The sequence below is a fragment of the Castor canadensis genome, chromosome 16 (assembly GCF_047511655.1).
Source record: "Castor canadensis chromosome 16, mCasCan1.hap1v2, whole genome shotgun sequence".
In the NCBI taxonomy this organism is placed as follows: Eukaryota; Metazoa; Chordata; class Mammalia; order Rodentia; family Castoridae; genus Castor; species Castor canadensis.
The window spans coordinates 16,554,143-16,573,289 of NC_133401.1; the positions used below are offsets into that span (position 1 = coordinate 16,554,143).

Here is a 19,147-nt window from a genome sequence, read left to right on the forward strand (position 1 = left end):
TTCAACAGAAGCCTTATTGTGGTGGGACAAGTGGGGTGACCTCCCAGATCCCAGGCATCACAGGTGGAGCCTGCCTGTAATCCCTGTTACTTGGGAGGCAGAGACAAGACGATCATGAGACTCTATCCCAAAAACAAGAGCTGGGGACAAGGCTCCAGTGGTAGGGTGCTTGCCTTGCATGCCCAAGGCTCTGGGTTCAATTCCCAGTACCACAAATACCACAAAAAGAACTCCCCCCAAAACTAGGTGCTTCCTTGCACTCTGCTGCCTGGTTATAGAACAGCCACCATTCCTACTGACCCCTGAGGCCTGGGGCGTGGGAATAGACACAGAGCTGAGGAGCAGAGAGGGAGCCCAGAGTGGCGCTGGCACTGACTCACCAACCGTGAGACCTTGGACCCGTGACCTGGCCTCTCTAGTGACTGCATTGAATGAGGCCTTGGCTCATTCCCAGAGGCCCTTCCGCTCAGGCCCCCTGGGTACCCTTTTCCCAGAATGGGTGAGGGGCTCATGTTACACAATCCCACAGGCCCCAATGAGGTCTTTCTTCAAAATAAATCCTGAAAGCCGGGCGCCAGTAGCTCATGCCTATAATCCTAGCTACTCAGGAGGCAGAGATCAGGAGGATCACAGTTCGAAGCCAGTCCAGGCAAATAGTTCACGAGACCCTATCTCGAAAAAATATTCACAAAAAATGGCTGGTGGAGTGGCTCAAGGTATAGACCCTGAGTTCAAACCCCAGTACCAGAAAAAAATAAATAACATTTAAAATCCTGAAGCTGACTGCTGTTCCTTGCTCACTCCACTACCTGCACCCCAGTCCAGCACCAACTTCTCCTGCCTAGACATTTGAACTCACCTCCTCACTTCACCTCCCACATTCTGTTCACTCAGCAGCCGCTGGGATCCTGTTAACGCTGAAGTTAAATCCCATCAGTCCTCTGCTGAGAGGCCCCTCACAGCTCCTGTTATCTCAGAATAAAAGGCAAAGTCCTCACAGAGACTTACGTGGCCCCAAATCATCTGCCTGTGTCCCCTGTCCAGTCTCATCCCAAGCCCTTTGCACTTGCTATGCCCTCCTCCTGGATAGTCTCCACACAAGTCACAGGGCTGACCTCCTCAGCTCCTTCAGGTGTTTGCTCCTAAACCACCTCAGTGAGCACTTTCTTCCCTGTCCTCTTTGTGTAAAGTGATTCCAGGTCACTCCCTGTCCCTCAAATGTCTTTATTTTCTCCTTTCCATTTGGTAATTCCACACATAATATTTATTTAATTGTTGTTGGTTTTATTTCTTTTTTTTCGGTACTGGGATTTGAACTCAGGGCCTTCACCTTGAGCCACTCCACCAGCACTTTTTGTGTGAAGGCTTTTTCGAGATAGGGTCTCACGAACTATTTGGCTTTGAACCTGATCTTCCTGATCTCTGCTTCCTGAGCAGCTGGGATTACAGGTGTGAGCAACTAGCACCCTGCTTCATTTTTGTTGGTTTTCAAGATAGGGTTTTACTATATCTGCCAATTTGGTCTCAAATTCACAGCCTCCAGTGATCTTTTTATTTCAGCTTCCCCAATAACTTGGAGTACAGAAACCATCATGCCTTGCATTTTTTTTAACTTGTTTATCCTGACCCTCCTCATCCTCTGTCCTGACTTGCAGAATGCTGTTTATCAGCAATCTTAGAATTGCCCTGTCTTGTACTCTCTCTCCCACATGACCAGGGGCATACAGGATGACTCTCTACACTCAGTGACTTTCTCTTCCCACCTTCCCATTGACTTGAAGACTCTTATTAACTTGTTGGAAAATATCCTTTCTTCTCTCTCTCTCTCTCTCTCTCTCTCTCTCTCTGTCTCTCTCTCTGTCTCTCTCAATCTGGTGGTATTGGGGCTTGAACCCAGGGCCTCACACTTGCTGGGCAGGCACTCTACTACTTGAGCCATTCCACCAGCCCTTTTTTATGTTGGGTATTTTTTGCCAGGCTGGCTTTGTAACCTTGATGATTACAGGCATGAATCACCAGTACCCAGCAACTTTCTCTTTTTGTCTTTATCTTTTGGAAACCAAACGTTTGACTTAACTTTCTCATTCCCCTCCTTCCAGGAAGCCCTCCATGACCCCCAAATTGTGTCAGGGTCTGGGAACTCATGAGAACACAGTCACTACTGTGTCACTAACTGCCCAGCATAAGGATGGGAACAGTTAAAGTGAATTGTTAGAGCTAAGCATGGTAGTACACACCTGTCATCTCATCCCTTGGGAGGCTGAAGCAGGAGGATGGAGAGTTGGAGGCCTGGGCTGGGGTATGGCTCAAGTGATAGAACATCTGAACAAGTGTAAGGCTCTGATTTCAAATCCCAGCACTGTAAAGAGAGAGAGGGAGAGATAGAGATAGATAGAGAGAGAGAGAGAGAGAGAGAGAGAGTAATTGAGGCCAGCATGGGCAACAAAGTGAGACAGTCTCAAAGAACCAAAAATAAGGTGGGCAGTGACGGCTCACACCTTATTTAGGAGACTGAGATCAGGAGGATAGTGGTTCAAGGCCAGCCTGGACAAAAAGTTCTCAAGGTCCCATCTCAAAAGAAAAAAAGCTGGCTGGGCACCAGTGGCTCACGCCTGTAATCCTAGCTATTCAGGAGACAGAGATCAGGAAGATGGTGATTTGAAGCCAGCTTGGGCCAGTTTGCGAGACCCTATCCCCAAAATATCCAACACAAACAAAAAAAGTGGCAGACTGGCTTAAGTTGTAGAGCACCTGCCTAGCTAAGCAGCAAGCATGAAGCCCTGAGTTCAAACCCCGGTGCCACAAAAAAAATAAAAGCAGAGTGTGGTGGTAGGTTCCTGTTATCCCAGCGACAATGGGAAGGAAAAATGGGAGGATTAAAGTCCAAGTTGACCTGGGCAAAAAAGCAAGACCCTGTCTCCAAAATACCCAGATCAAAAAAGGGCTGGGGGGCATGGCTCAAACAGTGAAGCACTTGCCTCCCAAGTGCAAAGCCCTGAGTTAGAACCTCAGTACTGCCAAAAAAATTTTTTTTCTTTTTTAAAAAAGTGAGTTGTTAGCGGGTCGTGGTGGAGAAGGACCCCTTTGAATGGCGCCACACCAACCTCTTTTCTTTCCTTGTATTCTTAGGAGTATTAACACAGCCTTATTTACATGTAATTTGCACACACCAGCCAAGGGGGCGGGCCTCCAAGACGGGGAGCCCTCGCACCAGCCACTTTCACTGGGCGGGCAGCAGCGTCTTCAGCTGCACCTGGTCCCCCTGGGGGGGCGGGGCCGCCACCCACCCGGCCGCCAAGGCTTTAGCCACGCTGCTCTTCTTGGAGGTGAGCGGGGTGTCCAGGGTGAGCGAGGCATTGGCCATCTCCTGGGGCTTGTTGCTGGCCAGGAAGCGCCGGAGGTTATGCAAGGCCTTGGCCACGTCGCTGCGGGCGCCCTCGTTGACCAGACAGTACAGGATGGGGTCAGCCACACAGTTGAGACTGGTGAAGGCCAACGAGCTATGGTAGGCGGAGAAGACGCGTTCCTCAAAGCCACAGTCCCAGGGGCGACCCAGGTAGACAGCGCTGCGCGACAGCAGGAGCACGTGGTAGGGCGCAAAGCAGACCAGCACGATGGCGATGAGACTCAGGGCCAGCCGCTTGATCTTGGCCTTCTCCTGGCGCTCGGTGGACACACTGCACCGCACGGCGCGCAGGATGCCCCGGTAGGACAGCAGCATCAGCGCCCAGGGAAAGAGGAACCCCACAAAGACCCGGTACAGGTTCATCCAGGCCACCCAGCCCTCCATGGGAAACTTCTCAAAGCAGAAGGTGTGGTTGTAGCGATCGCGGAAGAGCTCATCGTGGAAAAGAGGAGCCGAGTTAGCGCCCAGCTCGGTGGCCCAGACCACGGAGCTCACGGCCACGGCCGTCTTGACACGGCGCAGGCGCGCAAAGCGCAGCGGATGCGCCACGGCCAGGTAGCGGTCCACGGAGATGCAGCAGAGAAAGGCGATGCTGATGTAGATGTTGGTGTAGAAGACGAAGCCGAACAGCTTGCAGGAGCCAGGTCCGTGGATCCAGTTATCATGGTGCAGGAAGTAGTCCACCCACAGCGGCAGCGTGCAGATGTACAGCAGGTCGGCGATGCTCAAGTTCATCAGGTAGACCCCCAGCTCGTTGCGCTGGCGCACCTGGCGGTAGGCCGCCCACAGGGCCAGGCAGTTGGTGGGCAGCCCCAATCCGATGACGAAGATGTAGAGGAACGGTGGGAACAGGTGGTCCACCCGCGAGTCCACGTGGCAGCCCTCCCACGTGCGGTTGCCCATCCTGGGCACAGTGCTTCCCCTGGCCCACGGGGGCTGCGGGGCCACGGGGGGCGGGAGGCCATCGGGCCCCCTGAGCCCCCTCCTCGGAGGCTCAGGGTAACATGGCAGGAGATGAGGTTGAGAGGAACCGTGGGGTGGGCCCAGCAGGGAAAGGGTGGAGGGGCTTGAGAGGGAGTGGGGAGAGGAGGGACACAGGTAGGACAAGAGGGAGATTTGGGGACAGGGGGATTAGGAGGTGTAGCAAAGGGGTGTTTGGAGAATCAGGACATAAATAAGAGAGGATGCGGTGTCAGAAAGATTGGGGGAGGGGAGTGTTTATGGGACAGATGAAGTCGTTGGTGGATGTGATTAATAGGGTGATGTTTATATAGAATCTGGGAAATAATTGTGGCCAATGTTGAAGTATTGGTGGGATGGAATGTTCTAGAAGGCAGGGCAATACACAGCAGGGAGGTAGGACAGATGGAGAGCTGGGAAGGTGAGGCAATGAAGGCAGGAGTGGTGGTATTCACCAGGACCCCAGCAGGAGATGATGGAGAAGGAGGTGTCCTGTGGGGATAGACAGGGGAAGGGCTGCTGGGAGACTGGATGGAGGTGAGGAAGAGAGGCATCCACCCGAGGGGGAATGGAGGAGGAAGGGGCAATTGGAAGGGTGCAGGGGAGGGACTCAGGTTTGGTCCTCTCAGAGTCTGAGGGGCTGGGATGAAGTGGTTCCAGCTCACAACCCCGTTCAAAACTGGGCCTGTGTGGAGAGAGGACAGAGGTGAGACAGGCGAGGCCCTCCCCACCCTTCTCTCCTCACACCCTTCCCTGATGCAGGGCAGTGACCCACCTGAAACAACAGATCTGTGAGAACACAGGCTGAGGGACCAGGTATCTTTTTTTTTTTTTTCCTAAATAGATGTTAAAGACGAAACACAAATCTTATTTATTTATTTCTGTGGTACTGGGGATGGAACCCAGGGCCTTGCCTATGCTAGGCAAGCGCTCTGCCACTTGAGCCACACCCCCAGTCCTTTTATTTTTATTTGGTTTTTGAGACAGGGTGTGGTTAACTTTGTCCAGGCTGGCCTTGAACTTGCCATCCTCCTGCCTCTGCCTCCCAAGTAGCAGGGATTACAGACTCTACCACGCCTGGCCCAACGGAAATTTTAGAACTTTCTCCTGGAGACTAGAATGGACACAAGTACCATAACGTCCTTCGGGAAGTACTGAGGTGGTCTAACCCTATCACTTCATAGGCAGGAGAAAGGGCCCAGAGAGGGGGAGTCTGGGTCACCCCCTCCCAAGGATGCACAGCAAGGGAAAGATGGAATTAGAGTTAGGACCATTCTCCCACCCCTAACCAGGTCATCCCTCCATCTCCTTCTTCCTCTTTCTCTCTCCCTCCCTCCCCAGTTTTATTTTTAATTAGCACAAAATTATACATACTTATGGGGTATAGTATCAGAGTACCCTAATCTTTTTTGGCAGTACTAGGGTTTGAACTCTGAGTCTTTCAAGCACTCTACCCATTGAGCCACGCCTATAGCCCTTTTTGCTTTAGTTATTTTTCAGACAGGGTCTTGCACTTTTTTGCCCAGGATACCCTCAGACTACAATCCTCCTACCTCCACCTTCCATGTAGCTAGGATTACAGCTTTATGCCACCATGTCCAGCCTATTCTTTGATATGGGGTCTCTGTAACTTCTTGCCTGGGCTGGCCTCAAACTGTGATCTTCTTATCTCCATCTCCTGAGTAGCTGGGATTAATGCTTTTGCCCAAACTGGCCTGGACCTCGATTCTCCTACCTCCCATATAGCTGAGATTACAGAGTGTTCTACCACACACAACTTTTTCTTTCAGATACAGTCCCACTAAGGTTTTGCTCCTGTTGGCTACAAACCACAGTCCTCCTGTCTCTGCCTCCCAAGTAGCTGGGATTATAGGTGTGAGCCACCACACCTGGTGAAACCCTTTTTCTTTCCAAAACCAGACCTTCACCAGAAACCCAATCTACAACAGCAAGAGGACAAACTGTTCTGTGCTCTGAATGACATGAGGTAGAGATAGAGAGGCCACCTCCCAAGAATCCCCCAGATGTACTTTGAAAACCACTGGTTGAGTCTATTGGACAGACAAGGGAAACTGAGGCCCACAGAGGGCAAGGGATGAGCCCAAAGTCACACAGCAGGTCTCTGGGAACTTCCCTGATGCCTCAGCCTCTTTCCGTGAGAATGTTCTCCCTCTCCACCTCCAGATGAACTCTGGATCCAGACATGGTTTTCTGGAAGCCCTGCCAGCCCTGGGCCTCCATCATCACTCACTCAGATGCTTACAGGACACCACCACTGCTTTCCTGAAGACACTCCATCTCCCTTCGCCTTGCGTTCTGCGTAGCAGCCACAAAGATCTTTCTAGCACAGAAATCGTCTCTTGTTATTTCTCTACTGAAATTCTCTACTGACTTCCAAAACGGACTTGCCGGAAAAATCCAAATTCCTGACCCTGTACTGGGGTTTAAACTCAGGGCCTTCACCTTGAGCCACTCCACCAGCCCTTTTTTTTGTGATCGGTTTTTTCAAGATAGGGTCTCTCAGAGCTATTTGCCCTGCCGACTTCAAATTGAGATCCTCCTGATGTTTGCCTCCTGAGTAGCTAGGATTAAGGTGTGAGCCACCAGCACTACTCAGGAGGCAGAGATGGAAGAATAGTGGTTTGAGGCCATCCTGGACAAAAAGTTTGAGAGACCCCCAACTCAACCAAGAGTTGGGCATGGTGGTGTGCACCTGTCATCCCAGCTACACAGGAGGCATAAATAGGAGGATTGAAGATCAAGGCCAGCCCTGCACAAAATAGGACTTCCTATGTAAAAAATAGTGCAAGTATGAGCAAGTACTAGACCCCAAGTTCGAAACACACACACACACACAAACCCTTCGGCTGGGGGAGTGGTTCAAGTGGTAGAGCACCTCCTGGCAAGTGTGAGACCCAGTGCCACCAAAAAAAAAAAAATTAAAAATCCATTCTCCCCTCTGCCTGGTCTGTACTCCCTCCAGCTACCTCCCACCTCTTCACCCCTTCCGTGGGTCCCTCTTCACCAGTCCCCACCACCCCTAGGACCCTGTCCTTGCATTACCTTGTGCCTGGTTGGTTTCTGTCTATTTATCTAGAATAGATGTTCCAGGACAGCAAGGACTTTGTGTGTCTTGCTGACTGTCCTTTTGGTAGTATGGGGACCAGCCCAGCGTACAGTACTTGCTCAATAAGTAAGTGACAGTGCACAGAACTCATTCCAGAAGCATCCAGAAGCCGCCAGTAGGAACACTGCTCTGGTCTGCCCACTTCCCACCATGTGTCCCACTCCCTGTGAGGCTGCACCCCAGGATCAGACAAGTCCAGCAGAGGCCCAGGGAAAGAGGTGGCAGCAGGGCATGAAAAGGGCAGGAACCATCCTCTAGGCTTTATAATTGACTTGGAAAGGTCAGGGCTGACGCCTGTAAACCTGGCTATTTAGAAGGCTGAGATCAGGAGGATTGAGGTTGGAGACCAGCTGGAGCAAATGGTTCTCGAGACACCCATCTCCAAAATAACCAGAGCAAAATGAACTGGAGGTGTGGCTCAAGCTTTGCAAGAGGGAATCCCTGAGTTCAAACCCCAGTCCCACCAAAAAAGAAAAAAGGAAAAAAAGAAAGGTCAGGGTTGAGTTCTGCCTGATACTTCCTGCCCCCTCAGGGGTCCTAGGACAGCTGCTGTCCCCAATCCTGACTCCCAGAGGCTTCTGGGTCCTATGGAGATTGGATGGGTGGGGCTTGTACCTGGCTAGATCTGTGGCACCCTTCCTCAGTGTAAAGAGGACTGCCACAATCAAGTCCAGTGAGACACCTCCCTCCTCCTCCTCTCTCCTTTCTCCTCCTCTCTCTGTCCTCCTGTCCCTCTATCTCTGCCGCTTGCCCCCACCCCCATCTCTGATTCTCCATGTCCCCCACCTATAACATTGAGATAATTGTTTTTCTTTCAGGAGCCTCAGTTTTCCCTTCTGCAAAGGGGGGCAACTTTTATCCTAATGACATCACAGATAGGGAAATCCTTGGGTAGAAGGTGATATTGTTTATAAAATGTGCAAGATTTGAACAATTAGGACTGAGATGATAAATGAAAATGTGCAAGATTTGAACAATTAGGACTGAGATGATAAATGAAAATGTGCAAGATTTGAACAATTAGGACTGAGATGATAAATGAAAAGTTTCATCATGGTTGGAGGCGCCACAAGATCTGTGAGCCGCCTATGGCTCCCCTCAACCCCAGGGTCCTGCTGAGATTGGATCGGGTACACAGACAGGAGGTTTATTTCTGGCAGCCAGAGGAAGCAGACTTCTCATTGCTAATTTCCTCCCCGGGAACCAGTCTGGCTTCAGCCCACCTGTGTCTGGTGGGCGCTGGGCCTGGAGCAGGGACTGCAGGTACACTCTGACAGACAACCTTCCCTTCTTCCAAGCCTGACATCTGCCTACCATTTACCCCCAACAGCACAGAGCCTTCTAGAATTCCAAAACACCAGCAGTCTATGTGACAATAGGGTCCAAAGCTATTTTGACCCCTTCCTGGTACAGATGGGGTAACTGAGGCACAGAGCAGCAAGGCAGTTGCCTGAGTCACAGGATGGGACGGAGCAGATCACCTCTGGCTCTTGAAGGAGTTCCCCTCTCCTGAATGTTTTTCTCTTCATTCCCTGTGCTCCAGCCATTTTCACCCATCTTTCTGGGGGTCTCAGACCCTTTTGAAAATATGCTGGAAGATAGGGAGCTTCTTGTCATTAGAAAAAAAACCAACAAGTGGCCGCAGTATCTAGGGTGGCCCTCACCTGCCCGGTCCCAGGGTGATAACCCTCCTTAATTGAGAGCTTCTTAGCCTTTGTTGGGGTTCACAGGGCACAAAAAGCTCCCTCTAGCTCCTAGCTCCCCATGACCCCCACATGGATCCCTGCTGTCCCCTTCCAGAGCAGCAGGACAGATAAGCCCAAGCGTGGTGGTTCGATTTGGGGGGAGGGGATAAGAAAGACCAGCTTGGTCCCCCCCAGCCTCCCCTGCAGGTTTGATGCCAGGCTAGCTGCCAGCTACCCGCAAATCCAGCAACTCTCAGAATATGGAGCATTACGAGGACAAGAAGGAGTAATGCTGCCCCTCATTTTCCCTCACCCCTCAGCTCACTTACCAGCCTTGTCCCTGAAGTCACCAGGCTGCCCCCCCCACTTTCCCTCCTCTATGGGTTCCTGCTTCCTCCTCCCCTAGCGGCCCCAGGGGACCGGGGCCAGCTCTGTTCTGCTCATTAGAAATGAAATGTGATCACCAAGCCTCGCTCCCCACCTGGTGTTCTGGCAGCTGGCGGAAACCAGGGGGCAGTCAGGCCACCCTGATGCCCGGCTGGGCCTCAGTTTCCCCGTTTCTATCAAAAGAGTCTATCTCCACCCCCCTTCACCCACCCACACACATATAGACACACCCCACCACCCATCAGGGATCCTAGAATCCTCAGATGGACATCTTTGTTGTTCTAGAGTCCAACAGTTAGCAAATCCTCAGCTGCCGCAGCCAGCCGAGTTCTGAGTTTCATGTTCTGAACCATTCGAGAACTCGTTCTATTATTATTACACCGCGGCTTTGCAGGCGCGCTCCCTTCTAAGTTTTCCAATATTCTAGGAGTCTCACATTCCAAGATTCTAAAGTTCTATTGTTAGAACACGCTATGATTTTTTTTTTTTTACAAAAGCATTCTATGACTTTCATCATCTATTATTAAACCCTCGGCGATTTTTATCTTCACCCAGCAAACATGAACATTTTTACCAAAATGGACCAGTCTAAATTGGTGAGCTCTACTTCCTTTTTTTTCCCCTCTCGTCGACTCTCTTTTTTAACATTCTGGCAGCGTGAATTCTAAGACTGCAGAATTCTAAGGTACTGAAGATTGGGGAGGTGGGGGAGCTCATTGCCACCTCTACCTGGCTCCCAAATTCTCACCATCTGGGGGACCACAAGAACCCAGGCTGCCTCCTCCCCCCGCCGGCTCAGCGCTCTCGTTGCATGCCCCCAGTTCACACCAGCTGAGTTATTATTTGTCTAGACACGAGCCAAATTATAGGCCCTGCCCCAGAGGGAACAGTGGGCTTCGTGGGGAGGGTCAAGAGACAGAGATGGGGCTAATTCCAATCCCCCCTCCCTCCTCTCTTTCTTACCCCTCTCTAAAGTTCTACCCTCTCCACCCCAACCCCTGCTGGCCCCTCTGCCCCCCACACAGCGTGCTGTAAGAAATATTCTCTCTTCTTTGCTCCTAAAACTCTTCCTTCTGGCCTTTAGCCATTCTACTCACCCTGGCATCCTTCCTGGCTCCCCAAATTAATCCGACTTAGAGGTAGTGAAAGAAGCCAGCTCCCTGGATTTGGGCAAAGGAAGCCAGATTTCCCAATTTGGGCTTCAATCAGACAAGGGTCTCAACCCCCAACAGCCTGGCACTGATTTACTGTGAAGATTTCTGCTCTTGGGCCTCAGTTTCCCCAACTGTAAAATGGGGAAGGCATTTGGCCTAGATGGCTCTCCAAAGCCCTCAAGTACCCTCAGCTGTGAACTTGCCACACTTTGAAGATTTTGTCACTAACCTACTTGGATTGGAGGGCAGGAATTATCCTGAAAACCTGTGATCCAAAGGATCTCAAATTCCTAGCCTTCCCCTTGGAAGGTTCTTCTGATCTGGGTCTTTCCTTTCAAATACGTTAACATTCAAGGTGGTGTGATTCCCAGAGTTCTGGGAGTCCCCTCTGTTCATCTTTCATCCTGTTGTATTGAGGTCGCCTCGCAGAAAAGAACTCCTCAACACCCTCACCCCAAACCTGAAGTCAAGTTCATCCACAGAGACTAAGCTGCGGGGAGTCTTTTCTTGGTAGATTCCAGAGAAGTGGGACTAGTGCGGGGGATCTAGAGGAGGTGCTAGGGGATAGCCCCAATCTTCTCCATCTGTATACCCCCCAAAATCCCCCAATGCATATCATCCGAGTGGGTGTGTGCACTTATGTGCCTGCGAGATCAACACTTCCAAAATTCTAGAGCTGTCTGTCAGCCTGATTTGTTTTGGGGGGGGTGTCCAGTTCAAGGGTGGGGGAGTGAGGCAATGGCAGGAAGGAGTTAATAGTCACCCAGCCAAATCCTGGAAGGGAGGAAGTAAAGGAGGAAGTCCTCCCCCCAGCCAGGAATTCCTGAAATTGGAGGGTGGGGTGGGTGTGACCTCAGGAGCAGCAGGGTGACTGTGAAGGGGGAGCTGGGGTCACAGTGTTACTTAGTGTCTGCTTGTCCCAGGTCACAATTCTGCTGTCCCCCCACCCCCACTCCCAGGCCCAATCAGCATCCCAGCCCAGAGGGTAGTTCTGAGATGTCTTAGGATTGGAAGGGGTTGAAGATGTGACTGAAAAAAGGTGCCACAACGGGGTGTGAGATAGCGACAGACAGAGACAGAGACAGAGCAGGAGAGAGAGAGACAGAGACAGAGACAGAGCAGGAGAGAGAGAGACAGAGACAGAGACAGAACAGAAGAGAGAGAGACAGAGCAGAAGAGAGAAAGAGAGAGAGACAGAGACAGAACAGGAGAGAGAGAGACAGACAGAGGAGAGAGAAAGAGAGACAGAGACAACAGGAGAGAGAGAGACAGAACAGGAGAGAGAAGGAGAGAGACAGAGCAGGAGAGAGAGACAGAGACAGAGCAGGAGAGAAAGACAGAGACAGAGCAGGAGAGAGAGAGAGAGAGAGAGAGAGAGAGAGAGAGAGAGAGAGACCCACAGAGACTGAGGGTTCCATGAGACAGCCAGGGGGACCCAGACAGGGACAGAGAGAGAGGGTATGGGGAGACAGAGGGGACAGGCAGAGATGAAAAAACACACAGAGACATCCTGAGACCCAGGAGCAGAGACACACCCAGGGAGAGGGGACCCCGGTCACAGAGACCCCGGTGACAGGCGGGAGCTGCAGACGTCTGGGCCAGGACCCGGGGCAGCCCAGGCCGGCGGGGGAGACTGAGGCAGCCGAGCGGGGACGGGGAGCGGGAGGGACGGCGCCTACCTGCAGGGCTAGACGGGGCGGACGGCGGCCTCGCTTGCTCGCTCGCTCTCTGCTCGCTGGCACCGGTCGGGCGGTCGGGGCTCCGCGGCGGCGCGGGGACCCGGCGGGCGCCCCGCGGGACAGGACAGCGGCGACTCCCCCAGGCCCCGCCCCGGCCGGGCCCGCCCCCGTTAACCCCTCCCCTGCCGTTCCCTTTGACCCCATTAAATCGTCACCCCACTCCAGGAGGGGGTGGGGGACTCTTTGAAGTCCCCAGCCAAGACCCCTACCGCATGACCCTAATTGTCACCCTCTGTCAGCCACGTACCTCCAGCTTTATCAAGCCATCAGCTCTGGGGAGGAGCTCCCCCACTGACCTCCCACCGCCCTCCATGGGCTGTCATCTCCTCCCTGGAGACCCCAGCCCTCAGTCACTAACTTCAGGCCATTAACATCTGCTTGCTCCACATCCCCAGGGGAACGAAGAAAGTCCTCTGTTAAGTCTCTGTCCCCAAGGTTAAGGCCACCCCTGGAGGCAGCCCTTGGGCTGACAGTTCCAGCCACACCTGAAGCTAGTGATATCTCTCTCTCTCTCTCTCTCTTTTTCTGCCTCAGTTTCCCCCACTACCAAAGCAGTCACACATGGTCCTTTTCTTATGGGGTTGTCATTTCTCGAAGTCAATGCTTTCAGATCTGTAAAAGATGCCATTCTGAGTGGAGCATGGTGGTGCAGGCCTGTAATCCCAGCACTCAAGGGGCTGAGGCAGGAGGATGGTGAGTTGGAGACCAGCCTGAACTCATAGTATGACCCTGTCTCAAGAACAGATACTGCTCTGCTGCCCAACGCCACCCATTCTGTCCCTCTGTTTTATTCCTCCCCATAACACTGTCACCATCTATGCATTGCAATTCCCCCGCCCCAGTCATCTACCTCACCCTGGAGGAGTGTCATTTTGTGTCTGCCTTGTTTACTGGTGTAGGTGGGCTGGGTGCAGGATGGCGTGAGATACCCACCGTTGTTCGCGGTGAATAAATGAATGGTAGCCCCCCAAATCACATCCTTCACAAATCAGTCACGGGAATTCATTAGCAACCCTGGGGTTTCAGAACGCCAGCCATTTCTGTTATTATTATCAATTATTATTGTATCTTTGTGTGATGCTGGAGTCAGATCCAGGGCATCATGCATGCTACACAGGCACGCCGCCACTGAGCTCCACCCTCAGCCCCCTAATTTTTTTGGGGGGGTCACTGGGGTTGGAACTCAGGGCTTCATGCTTGCTAGACAACTCTACCACTTGAGCCACTCCTCTAACTCCCTAATTATTTATTTATTTATTTATTTTGAGACAGGGTCTTACCATGTAGCCCAGGCTAGCTTTGAACTTGAGATCCTCCTGCCTCAGTCTCCGAGTGCTTGGCTCCCTAACTTTTTTTGGGGAAGTACTGGGGTTTGAACTCAGGGCCTCTCGTTCGCTAGGCAGACACTCTACCACTTGAGCCATGCCACCAGCCCTCTTTACTTTAGGTTATTTTTCACATAGGGTCTTTAATTTCTGCCCCAGGTAGACCTCCAACTTGCAATCTTCCTACTCTTGTTTCCTGAGTAGCTGGGATTACAGAAGTGAGCCACCACACCCACTCCTAATTTTTTAATTAAAATAAGAATAATGCTCTTTACTGGAAGAGTGCACTGATCCCCTACAAATGGGCACACCCATGTAACTGAACACTCAAATCAATACAGAATGCTTCCATCACCCCAGAACATAGTTTCTAGGCCCTTTGCAGGCAACACGCCCTATTCATCCCAGAGGCAACTTTTGCTCTGGAGATTAATTTTACTCCTTCTAGAACATCCTGTCAATGAAGTCATATAGTTAAAACAAACAGAAACGGGAGCTGGCCACAGGCAGGTGCCTTCACCTATTTAAAACCGTATTATAATACATTTTTCCTTCTTTCAGGGCTTTTTTTTTTTTTTTTTTTGATGGTGGTGGTACTGGGGCTTGAACTCAATGCCTCGCCCTTGAGAGGCAGGTGCTCTATGTACCACCTGACTCACGCTCCAAGCCCTTTTTGCTTTCAGCAAGGGTCTTACATTTTTGCTGGACTTGCCTCCAACCGAGATCCTTCTCCTACCTCAGCATCAGTATCCTGGATTACAGGTGTGAGTCACCATGCCTGGCACACCTTTCAGGAATTGAATTCAGAAAGCGAGAGGGTTAACCAAAGACTGGAGGATATCTGCAACATGGGGACAGTTAATGACAGCTCCAAAGCAAGTGTCACCATAACTGGTAAGACCAGCCCCCCACACCCCTCCTGGAAGCCTATGGGTCAAAGAGCAATTCTGAATGTCCATTAGTGGGTTTAGGGTCCACCTCTTCCTTGGGCTCCCCTAAGTTTATGCTGCCATTCCTTCTGTGTCCTGGCAGGAAATATATACCACTTAAAGAGTTTAACTTGGAGCATTTTGGAGGAAAAGTCCTTAGAGGGATGGGCAGGCAGGAAGAGAGAGTGTCCCCGACCCCAAGGACAGCTAGTGTCTGGAGAGGAGCTGTAACTTTGATTGGGGAATCACTACTACTGCCGGGCCTGCAGGGTGCAGAAAGGGGGCAGAGAGAACAGGCACCATCTCTCTCCACCCACCCTAGGATTTCCTGGGGCGCTTGTGATCTGCAGAATCCACTGGGAGGCTGGAGGGCAAGGGTCACAAGCAGATGGAGCCCACGAACAGGGAAGTCTCCTACATCCCAGCACAGGGTGGGTGTGCAGTCAGAGTGCCCCTGGGGGACACGGGGGTCACTAACACTTTAATGGCAGAATTTCCAAGGTATAGTTTTCTATGCAGGTCTGAGTCCGGACACCAGAGGGCGGCAGAGCCCAGAGTGCCCCAATGTAAGGGACACTTTGCCAGAATTTGGACTGTGGGAAAGAAGAATTTGACCCAAGAGCAGCAGAAAACCAGTCTCTAAAAACCTAGGGGAGTTGCTGGTCAGGCTGGCTGAATAGAAATTCCCTAGATGAGCTAGGTGCTGGTGGCTCATGCCTGTAATCCTAGCTACTCTGGAAGCAGAGATCAAGAGGATCCTGGTTCGAAGCCAGCCTTGGGCAAAAATAAGCCATCTAGAGTTGGGTGTTGGAGGCTCATGCCTGTAATCCTAGCTGAGTCTCCCTAACTTTGCCCAGGCTGGCCTTGAACTCTTGATCCTCCTGACTCTGCCTCCCAGGTAGCTGGGATTATAGGCAGACACCACCACACCTGGCTAAAACTCTTATGTATTATGTGTTTACTGCTTTATTATGTTTCAGTTAGAGCAGTCGCTCCCAAGTGTGTCCTGGCAGCTTCTGTGTGGCCTGGGAATGCAGATTTGGGGGTGCAGAATCTCAGGCTAAGATCCAGACCCTCTCTGCATTAGAAACTGTGACAGGGAGTTGCGACAGACAGCATACACATTCTACTAGCCCTGGTCGAGTTCCTTCAGAGAACTGCTAAGCAGGAGAGCAGGGAAAGACTGTTGCTCAGGGCTTCACATAAAAAAAGGAGAAGGTGCCAGGCACTAGTGGCTCATGCCTATAATCCCAGCTACTCAGGAGAACAGAGATCAGGAGGATCACAGTTCGAAGCCAACCCAAGCAAATAATTCACAAGACCCTATCTTAAAAAATCCATCACAAAAAAGAGCTGGTGGAGTGGCTCAACGTGTAGGCCCTGAGTTCAGTCCCAGTACCCCAATACACACAGTTCTCTTCCTGATGTGGGAATGCATTTGGAGTAGTACAGGACTTCAGGACAGTTCATACTTTTATAATTGTTTAGTTTTTGGCAGTTCTGGGCTTGAACTCAGGGCTCCCACTTGCTAGGCAGGTGCTCTGTCACTTGAGCCACAACCTCAGCCCTTTTGCTTTAGTTTGTTTTTTCAGATAGGATCTAGCGCTTTTCCCCAGGCCAGCCTTGAACAAGATCCTGACTACCTCCTGAGTAGCTGGGATTACAGGTGTGCACCACCATGTCTGGCTTGCTTTTTTTTTTTTTAATGGTACCGGGGCTTGAACTCAGGGCCTACACCTAGAGTCACTCTGCCAGCCGTTTTTTTGCAAAGGGTTTTTTCAAGATAGGGTCTTGGGGAAATATTTGCCCATGCTGGCTTCAAACCTCGATCCTTCTGATCTCTGCCTCCTGAGTAGCTGGGATTGCAGGTGTGAGCCTGTAAAACAGACAGGCTTGCTTTTGAAATAAGGTCTTGATAACTTTTGCTGGGGCTGACCTGAAACTGTGATTCTTCTATGTTTGTCTCTTGAGTAGCTGGATTTCAGGACACTTTGGAAATGTTCTCCCTCCCTCCCACTCTCCCTCTCTTCCTTCCTGTGACCTGGCGTCACCGAGCTACACCACCAGCCCCTTGTGAAACCATTTGTAATGGTTAGTTTTATGTGTCAACTTGGCCGGGCCACAGAATCCAGAGATGTGGCTGAACAATCTTCTGGATGTTTCTGAAAGGGTGTTTTTTGGAGGAGCTTAGCATTTCCATCAGTTGAATGAAGCCTCCATCATGTGAGTCGGCCTCATAGAACCAGCTGAAGGCCTTAATAGAACAAAGACTGACTTCCTCCATCAATAAAGAAGTCTGCCAAAGACAGACATGGAAGCTCGTGCCTGAAATCCCAGCTGCTTGGGAAGCAGAAACAGGAGGAGTTGAGCTCTAGGCTAGTCTGGGCAAAGTTAGCGAGCTCTACTTTAAAATCAAAATGCAAACAAAACAAAAAAGGGGAGAGGGGGCTGGAGACTGAGGATTCAAGAACCACAGCGCCTTCGGAAAGCCCTCTGTTCGATCCCCAGTACTGGAAGAAAAAATAAGTCTGAAAGCAGTCATCCTTCAGACTTGCTGGCACCGTGGGCTCTTCCTGGAGACAGCCAGAATGTCCCTCAGTGTAGTGGCGAGTGCATAAACACAGAACCATGAGTGGCACTTTTATTGCACTAAGTTTTGGAATTAGTTCCAGCACAATATATAAGGGGAATAGGAATCTTTACACTCCCAGAGACATTGTTGACTTTGAACTTGGGGGTGTCATCACCAGTGACAGAAATATGCTGAGGTGGCTGGAAATCCCAACCATCTGTTCCCGCCTTTTTCCTCTGCTAGTGCTCAGAGGTTCAGAAGAGTACTGAAAGTCCCAGACACGTGGTGCTAGCCCCGCCCCGGCAAAACGGCAGGCACGTGACCCACAACTGACCAATCAGAAGACCCCATTTTCTAGCGTTCGTGATTGGCTCAACAGTGGCCACATGTTGGAAGCTGATCCAACCAGAGTCTGGCATGTGCTGAGAGCCTGACTTCCTCAGGCTTTGACCTCAACACGTGACCTGGCAAGCTATTTGTGCAGATGATAACGTTTTTAAACTTCTGTCCTAAATGCATCTATTTAACCGGCCCAGGTTTTGGTTTTGGTTTTTTAGGCGGGACTGGGGTTTGAACTTAGGGCTTCAGGCTTTGCAAAGCAGGAGCTCTACCGCTTGAGCCACACTTCCAGTTCATTTTGCTCTGGTTATTTTTGGAGATGGGGTCTGGCCAGCTGTTTGCCTGAGCTGACCTGGAACGTCGACCCTCCTGATCCCAGCCTCCCAGGGAGTGCTGATTACAGGTGTGAGCCACCAGGACCCAGAGGGCATGTGCTCTTAACCCCATCTTGTACATGGGGTAAAGTGAGGCTCTAAGAACTTAGGAAAATCACTCAAGGAAGGAAGGTGGACTCCAAAGAGATCACATTGTATGCTTCCATCTTTTTGTTTTTTTGGTGATCCTGGAGTTTGCACTCAGGGCCTCATGCTTGCTAGGCAGGTGCTCTGCCACTTGAGCCACACCTCCAGCCCTGTTTTATGTTGGGTATTTTTGAAATAGTGTCTAGGGAACTATTTGCCCAGGGCTGGCTTTGAACTTTGATCCTACCATTCTGGCCTCCCAAGTAGCTAGGATTACAGTCTAGAGCCACCAGCGCCCAGCTTGCTTCCATCTATTTAAAGCAAATACGGGCAAACAACCATTGAGGGCTAGTTCCTATCTGTTACCTGTTCTCCCCACCTCCAGTACTGGGACTTGAACCCAGGGCCTTGAGCTTGCTAGGTGGGTGCTCTATTTGAGCCATGCCCCCAGCCCTTGCTGCCTGGTTTTGTATAGCTCATAAGGTAAGAATATGTTTTATATTTTCAATGGGTCAAAAGAAATCAAAACACTAGTATTTCATGACATGAAAATTATGAGAAATTTTAATTTCTGTATCTATAAATAGCGTTTCCTGGACAGAGCCCAGCTCATCTGTGCTTTCAGCCTGTGGTTGATTTCCCATCATGACCCAGGTGGCTTGCAAAGCAAAAATAGTAACTAGCTGTCTGTTTGCAAAAGTTTGCTAACTTCTGATTTAAAATACAAACACGGATGGGCAGAGTACCTCACTACTCATCTACTCGGCAGGTGGGGATTGGGAGGATTTCGATTCCAAGCCAGGCTGGGCAAAAAGTTAGCAAGATCCGCATCTCAGTCAGTAAGCCCAGTGTGGTGCTGTCAAACTGTAATCCTAGCTACCGGGCTGGTGTAAGTAGGATTGTAGTCTGGGCGAAAATGTGAGCCCTTACCTGAAAAATAACAAAAGCAAAAAGGGCTTTTTTTACCTGCCTAGCAAGTATCATGTCTTGAGTTCAAATCCCAGTATGCCAATAAATAAATAAATAAAAATTTAAAAAAGTTAAAAAATCCAAAAAATGGGTT

At 50.8% G+C, this 19,147-nt stretch overlaps 1 protein-coding gene across 1 annotated transcript; it reads right to left on the bottom strand.

The window, feature by feature from the left end:
- Positions 1 to 1,208: 1,208 nt before the first annotated feature.
- Gpr4 (G protein-coupled receptor 4) lies at positions 1,209 to 12,520 on the bottom strand. Its single transcript, XM_074057647.1, has 2 exons — positions 12,399 to 12,520; positions 1,209 to 5,051 (listed from the first exon to the last, which is right to left on the bottom strand). The coding sequence occupies exon 2, from the start codon at positions 4,307 to 4,309 to the stop codon at positions 3,221 to 3,223; it is 1,089 nt and encodes a 362-aa protein (XP_073913748.1). The 5' UTR covers positions 4,310 to 5,051; positions 12,399 to 12,520; the 3' UTR covers positions 1,209 to 3,220.
- Positions 12,521 to 19,147: the final 6,627 nt, after the last annotated feature.

Excerpts from the sequence above, each read along its gene's own strand:
- Gpr4 (XM_074057647.1), bottom strand. The coding sequence starts at position 4,309 with ATGGGCAACCGCACGTGGGAGGGCTGCCACGTGGACTCGCGGGTGGAC.